The 7257-nt window shown below is 37.8% G+C and overlaps 1 protein-coding gene across 1 annotated transcript in view; it reads left to right on the top strand.

Annotated features, from left to right (window-relative positions):
• Positions 1 to 675: 675 nt before the first annotated feature.
• The window catches only part of LOC107583887 (leucine-rich repeat and IQ domain-containing protein 1-like), a 26863-nt gene continuing 20281 nt past the window's right edge, over positions 676 to 7257 (top strand). The window contains exons 1-8 of the mRNA XM_016270240.1: positions 676 to 729; positions 1890 to 1961; positions 2446 to 3771; positions 3865 to 4017; positions 4602 to 4752; positions 5224 to 5417; positions 5924 to 6051; positions 6307 to 6380. Coding sequence (XP_016125726.1) covers positions 676 to 729; positions 1890 to 1961; positions 2446 to 3771; positions 3865 to 4017; positions 4602 to 4752; positions 5224 to 5417; positions 5924 to 6051; positions 6307 to 6380 — 2152 coding nt within the window. The remainder of the gene's footprint in view (positions 730 to 1889; positions 1962 to 2445; positions 3772 to 3864; positions 4018 to 4601; positions 4753 to 5223; positions 5418 to 5923; positions 6052 to 6306; positions 6381 to 7257) is intronic.

The following is a 7257-nucleotide window of genomic DNA, read 5'->3' as shown; positions in this document are numbered from 1 at the left end:
GCACAGCTCCAGTGATCTGTTGAAGATCTGTGTGAAGATGGGGGCCAGCTGGTCAGCACAGGATTTCAGACAGGCTGGTGTCACACAATCTGGGCCTGGTGCTTTTTTCCTTTTCTGCTTCCGGAAGACCTGGAGCACCTCGTCTTCACTGATTTGAAGTGCAGATGTGGGGGAGAGGGGGGTTGCAGGAGGTGTTAATGGTGTTTTTTTCAAACCTGCAGTAGAACTCTTTCAGATCGTCTGCCAGTTGTTGATTCTCCACAGTGCTGGGGGATGGTGTCTTGTAGTTGGTGATCTCTTTCAGACCTTTCCACACTGATGCTGAGTTGCTGGAAGTGAACTGAGTCCTTAGTTTTTCATAATAATTCCTCTTTGCCACTCGGATCTCCTTTGAATATTAGTCATTCAAAATAAGTAGGTGTTAATGTGAACAAAAAGTAGTTATTTCATGTAATTATCTCAAGATTGAGCAGTATCAATAGCCACAATGTCTCTTTTTTAAGATCCTGTTGTAACAAACTAGAGAGTTGAGATCAATAAATGCCATGTCTAACTCTTCACCAGTAATTTTATGTGGTTTATAATAGTAACCCAAGAATCCACAGTCAGATAGCAGAGCCAAAGCCACCTTTTATTCAACGAGTTTTCTCTTTCCCTCTCACCCACTCTGAAAGAATGAATGGAAACAATCAGCTTGAAGAGCAGTGGCTGGATAATGGCAACAGACCAGTAACAGAAAACCCTTTACAGTATAAACACAGGGACACTATCCAAACTTGAGCTCTGTTCAGAGCTGAGCAGGTTTTGACTGGCCTAATCTGCAGTGTAAATCTGCAGCACTGCCTGTCTAGTCTCTGTCTGGGTTCCATGCTCTCAGACAAAAGTTCCGGACACCTTGCCCACTAACAAAGGGGTCGATGCCACTCTTCGCTAATTGAAGCGGACAAGGCTTGCTGATGGGGCCTTTTTGAGCAATTGAACTTGGTGAATGCTTCTTCGGGATCTGATGAAACACGGACAGTTGGTTTGACTTCAAAAGCAGACTCCAGCAGGCCAGAGGAACTGAAGATCAAAAATGGTCTCATATCCAGGGAATAAAAGATGTAGTTGAATACTTTGGATTAAAAAGACTGCATGCCAAATGAATAAATGTAAATAAAAAACACATTCTGTCACGACTTTTTGTGAGTGAGTGAAGGGACATGTGGCCAAGTATGGTGACCCATACTCGGAATTAGTGCTCTGTATTTATCCCATCCAAAGTGCACACACACACACCGTGAACACACACACGGAGCAGTGGGCAGCCATTTTTTTGCTGCGGCGCCCGGGGAGCAGTTGGGGGTTCGGTGCCTTGCTCAAGGGCACCTCAGTCGTGGTATTGAAGGTAGAAGAGAGCGCTGTACATTCACTCCCCCTACCTACAATCCCTGCCGGTACAAGACTCGAACCCCACAACCTTTTGGGTTACAAGTCCGACTCTCTAACCAGTAGGTCACGACTTGCAGTGAGAAGCTTGCCAATAGATCTTATCAATAAAAGTACAAACCATCAACAGCAGTCTAGCCCAAATAAATGACAGAATACTTACTGTGTTTTGTTGAGAGAAGAGAAATGATTCTACTATAGCCTAGTGCATCAAATTATTAATGTCAGCCTCCTTTTGAAATCCGTTTGTGCCTGATGTATGGTGATACTGTTCAAATAGTTGCTAACCACAAAATACTATTTTTCAATTTAATGACTGGTCTTGTTTCATGTAGCCTAGTTTGTACTAATGCAGCACACGCCACCCACAAAATATATATATATATATATATATATATATATATATATATTTTAAATTAGAAGAAAAGATGATTGAATAACAAAATCGAAATTCATAACAGTTTCAAAATGTTGGAGGGAAAAACGAAGTTCATCACTCAGAAGATCTTCAAATGGAGCTGGATAAACAGCAGGTGACTTTAAATATGCATAAGATTGTTGAGGATGTGCTTTTATTACATGTGGCAAAAGTATTAAAAAAAATAAATATTTGTATAAAAGTAAATATTTGTCAATATATGAACTGAGTTGGTATATTATGTAAAAAGACATTTAAACATACAAAAATGAGACAATTTGTTGAATGTACAATGTAAGAAATTGTTTTTGTTTAATGCTGTAAATAAAACAAAGATTACTGGAGTATGTTTTACAAGAAAATACTGTTTTAGTCTTCAGTCAGTAATTAACTCAGTCAGTAATTAATTACTAGCAATTTCTGAGTGAAAATTGTTATCCTACACCATTAATGTAAATTCTACGCCATTTTTTCCCCTGTGCATGTATGTGTAAATAATTTAAATGCAAGTATAAATGAAATTTTATATACAAAAAAAAGTTAAATTTGATTTTAACCAATCAAAGGTGTACCAATCAAAGTTTTTTGGTTAATTTTAGAACTTAATAAGGAAACTTGAGGAGCAGATGGAGGAGGAGAAACAGGCTTTTGAGAAGGCTCAGGAGGAGGAGAGAAGGAGAACCCAGAAACGTCATTGCATTGCAGCAACAAAGATTCAAGCTGCTCTAAGAGGAACATTAGTGCGCCGCTGGAGCAAAACAGAGCTTAGGAGAAAGAAAGAAGAAGAGAGGAGACATGAGGAGGAGAAGAGGGAATGGGAGAAGATGAAGAAGGAGAGAGAAGAGGAGAGAGAGAGGATCGAGGAAGAAGAGTGCGCTCAGAGGGAGGAGATGGAGAGACGCAGAGCAGATTATGAAAGAGCTAAAGAACAAGAGCGCTACCGTCTGGAGATGGAGCAAAGACTTGAACAGCAGAAGAGGAAAGAGGAGGAAGATGAGAAAAAGAAGAAATTGCAGAAGAAGGAAAAGCAGAGCAACATTACAAGTGTAAAAGATGATTGCAGAAGACAGGAGGAGGATGTAGACAAGAAGAATAAAGAAAGGGAAAGAAAGAAAGTGGAAAGGAGTAGTCAGGTGAAGGATGAATGTAAAAGAGAGGAGGAAAGAGGGGAAAATGAGAACCTAGACAATGAGGTAAATGTGAGAAAAATAGAAGCTAATAATGAAAGAGTAAGGCACGGGAAGAAAATGGAAAACACATTGGAGGACGACAGGAATACGATGAAAAAACAGGACAAAACTAAAAGCATAAATACAGAAGACACAGAAAGTTTAGATGATACAGGACCACAAACAAAAAGTGATGAAGACAGAATAAAGAGCCATAAAGAAGAAAAAACATTTGAAATCAGTGGAGAGCTTGACTCTCAGGTAAATCGCTCACAGTCAAGAAAAAGCCTTAAAGTTACCAAAACCACTACAGAGTCCCACGTAAATGTACATCAAGGTCTCTCCAGTGACCTTGGTATTAGTCCAGTGGGTTCCTCAAGTGTTGCAGATCATCTAAGTGTTAAAGCAGTTGTTAAATCAGACTTGGCTGTACAAGTTTCTGATTTGGCTGTTGTAGCACCTGAGATGGACACTAGGGGGCATCAAAATACTACAGCTATTGAGCTTAAGGACCATAAACCAAAAAGCCAAGAATCAATTTCAATATGTCTGCCTGACAGCACAGAACAGAAGCGACTGGCCTGGATGATGAACTGCACTCCCTGGTCCAAACTATCATTGCAGAATAAAAGGAAGGGGTCTTCTGCACAGCAGCAGACCCAAAAAAGAGGCACAAGAAAAAGAAGAGTCCCCAGTTTACCCCCTCTGTCTGTGGACACTATTCTCAAAACAGGAGCTTGGAGCTCTCTCAAACAGGTAGAAATTAAACTTGAAAGCCCGTTTCTTGGCTGTGACATGTGTCTTATATGTTTATGCTGACTTTATAGTAATTGTGCTGTAAAAAATCAGGTTACAACAGTTACATTGGAAGACCTGCCAGGCTGTAGCCTGTCCACACTGTCCGAGTGTAACAAACTGCAGACTTTGACCCTTAGACGTTGCGGCCTCACAACCTTGGATGGATTGAACCAGTGCACTCAGATCAGATGTATTGATGTACAAGTAAGAAAGAGCGAACTGTTCAGTGCAGTCTGCATTATTTTCAAACTTTCTAGTAAAATGATCACTCATTCATTGTATACAGTATACACTACTATTAAACATTTTAGATGAAAATAAATTGTTTTTGAAAGAAGTCTCTTATACTCACCAAGGCTGCATTTGTTTTGATCAAAATGTTTTTGATTTTTATATATATTGTTAAATATAATATATTCCTGTAATGGCAAAGCTGAATTTTCAGCAGCCTTTACTCCAATCTTCAGTGTCACATGATTCTTCAGAAATCCTTTTTATACACTGATTTGGTGCTTAAGAAACATTTCTTCTTATTATCAGTGTTGAAAACTTTTTTTTGTGGAAACTGTAATACATTTTTTCAGGATTCTTTGATGAATAGAAAGTTCAAAAGAGCAGCATTTATTTAAAATAGAAATAATTTGTAACATTATGAAAGTCTGCACATTCACTTTTGATCAATTTAATGCATCCTTGCAAAATAAAAGTATACATTTTTTTAAGAAAAGTCTTACCGACCGTGGACTTTTGATCTGTAGTGTATATACACCATTGTTTCTCACATTAAGGAGAACTCCATTACGTATGTGAATTGTGGAGGTCTGGCCAACCTTCAGGTCCTCCTGCTGGGCAGGAACCAACTGATGTCCATCCATGGTCTTGATGGAGCCGAAAATCTGCAAATTCTACAGCTCTCACACAACAACATCTCTCGCATCAGTGAGTATCTTCACTAGAAGTGTTTATTAACTCTGTTGTATGTATTTTTCATTGAAAGCACTCAAGAAAGAGATGCTGATGTTGGTCAGTTGAAGATATCTAGATCTTATGTGTGACACAGAATTAGTATTTCATTAATGCTTAGCATTGTCATTGTCCAGTAGAGGGCACCATTGTTCCAGTTTGTTGTCTTCAAATGGCCTTTTGCCCTCACTCTTGCCTTAAAATATGTCTTAATGTGTCTCATTTCTAAGAAAATGGCCTCATATTGAATAAATATGAATAAATGTATCATAAAGAATAGGATAAAGGCAGTTTAAAGGTATTTGCTGTCAGTGTCCTGCCAGTGCTGCCTTTTTATATTAGATTATCCTTTGGCTGGTATTAGATATTGTCACCATGGCTTAGAATGATCCTCATACACTCCTTCTACACCAGCATTGACTAAATGATATATCTTTGCTTTCGTAGGTGGTTTAGGACCCCTGAAAATGCTTCTGCGATTATCAGTGGACCATAACCAGCTGCTCAGCACAAGAGGTTTGAATGAAATATATACTCTTCTCCATCTGGACTGTTCGTACAACCACCTAAGCCACATTGAGGGTTTAGAGAATTGTGCTCTGCTTAACACACTGGACCTCAGAGGAAACAGTCTGACTGAGGTAAATCTTACACAACCAAAGAAACAAACAAGTTAAAAGATGAGATCATGACTTATCATGTCTTCATCAGCAATCTCAAGATCATAATGAATAATCACAATTTTCCATTACTTTGATGTTTTGTCAGTATTTTGTTTTATGTTCTTATTCTATTAGAACTAGCCCAATTAGCCCAGCTGAAATCAAAGATGTTTCACCACTTTTTTATTTATTTATTTAGGAACATATTCCCAGTGTCCAGGAAATGCGTAACTTGACATTGTTCATTACATGATACCCATATTTTTTAAAAAAAGCTCATCTGTTAGTCTGCAATCCTGGCCTGCCATTAGTTTAATTGAATTATTGCTATTACATTTGGATATTAGTCATTATTTGTGATAAGGCTTGAGTTTCCACCCATTTCAGCTCGTGGGACATTCATGGTTGGAACAGAAGGAATGACTTTCTGTGTGATCACCTGGTCAAGGGAATTGTTTTTTTGTTTTTTTCGGCCTATGGTATAGCTGCCTGTCCTGCAGAACCATGTTCTTCTGAGGGACCTTTACCTGGATGACAATCTTATATCTTCTGTTCATGATCTGGAATCCTATTGGCTGCCTTTGCTCCAAAACCTCTCTGTGGTCCATAACAGGTAGGCCTCAATGGAGAATGGCTATGTCTTAAAACCTAGTGAGCTGCCTACCTAGGGCATCATACTGTAGGTTTTGAGTCTCTTCCAATTCTTTTTTTTAACTTAACACTGTCTTACAGTTAAATTCTACTTAAAGGTAAAGTCATTGATTTATTTAAATAAAGTACGTTCTTATGTAAAATGTAATATAACACCTATAACTACACAGTGCTAAGATGTTTTATTGTTTAAAATGAGGCTTCACTTTCCCCTCAGTGTAACTCATTTAATTCCACTCTTGGATTTGGTGTCTCTGAGGACGTTGGATGCCAGTCACAACTGTCTGTTAGGTGAGCTTATGGGGTGGGGTGGGTTGACTCGACTGTAATTTAATTTTATTTTTTGCTAGTTTTCGGCTGCTTGAAAGGGTCTTTATTCTTGAATATGGTTGATAAACTTTGTGACAAACAAACGATTCTTTCAAATTCTTCTCATATCTTCATAACTCATATCATTTATCCTTAAAGGGATAGTTCACATTTCAGTAATTTACTCCCCTGTATAACATCTTAGTATGCTGTAATTTTTTTTTCCAATTTTCCAATTTTTTCCAGTCCCATTTTCTTTTCATCACACATAACTATTATTAAACTTCAGACGACTTAGAATATAATGCAAGTCAAATAGACACTATATATTGTTTAGGGATGCACCGATACCACTTTTTCCAGTACTCGCCAGATACCGATACTTTTATTTTTGGTACTTGCCGATACCGAGTAACGATACCGATATTTTTATTGCATTTGTACATTTTTTAAATATTGGGTACAGAAACCAAAAGGGTATGTATAATGTTAGTTGGTTAACTTCATTTATCAAATAGATACAGTCAAACCAAAATTTATTCAGACACCTTCAACATTTCTCACATTATCTCAAGTCTCAAGTCTGCTTTATTGTCAATTCTTCCACATGTACAGCACATACACACAGAGAATTGAAATTGCGTTACTCTCAGACCCTTGGTGCATACAGATAACACTAACAGTAGAACATAAATACAGATAGATACAGATTATCACAGTTTATTCGCTAGAGTTTAGAAAATGGTAATAAAATATGACAAGAACTCAGAGTTACACTGTGTCAGAACAAATTCATCTTGATAATGTTAGATAATTTTGATAGAAAGGTATGTAATAGATTACAATCAACCAAAATAAT

The sequence above is a fragment of the Sinocyclocheilus grahami genome, unplaced genomic scaffold (assembly GCF_001515645.1).
Source record: "Sinocyclocheilus grahami isolate Dianchi unplaced genomic scaffold, SAMN03320097.WGS_v1.1 scaffold55.1, whole genome shotgun sequence".
Classification (NCBI taxonomy): Eukaryota; Metazoa; Chordata; class Actinopteri; order Cypriniformes; family Cyprinidae; genus Sinocyclocheilus; species Sinocyclocheilus grahami.
The sequence above is the reverse complement of the archived record's forward strand: the minus strand, read 5'-3'. Positions and strand labels throughout refer to the sequence as shown.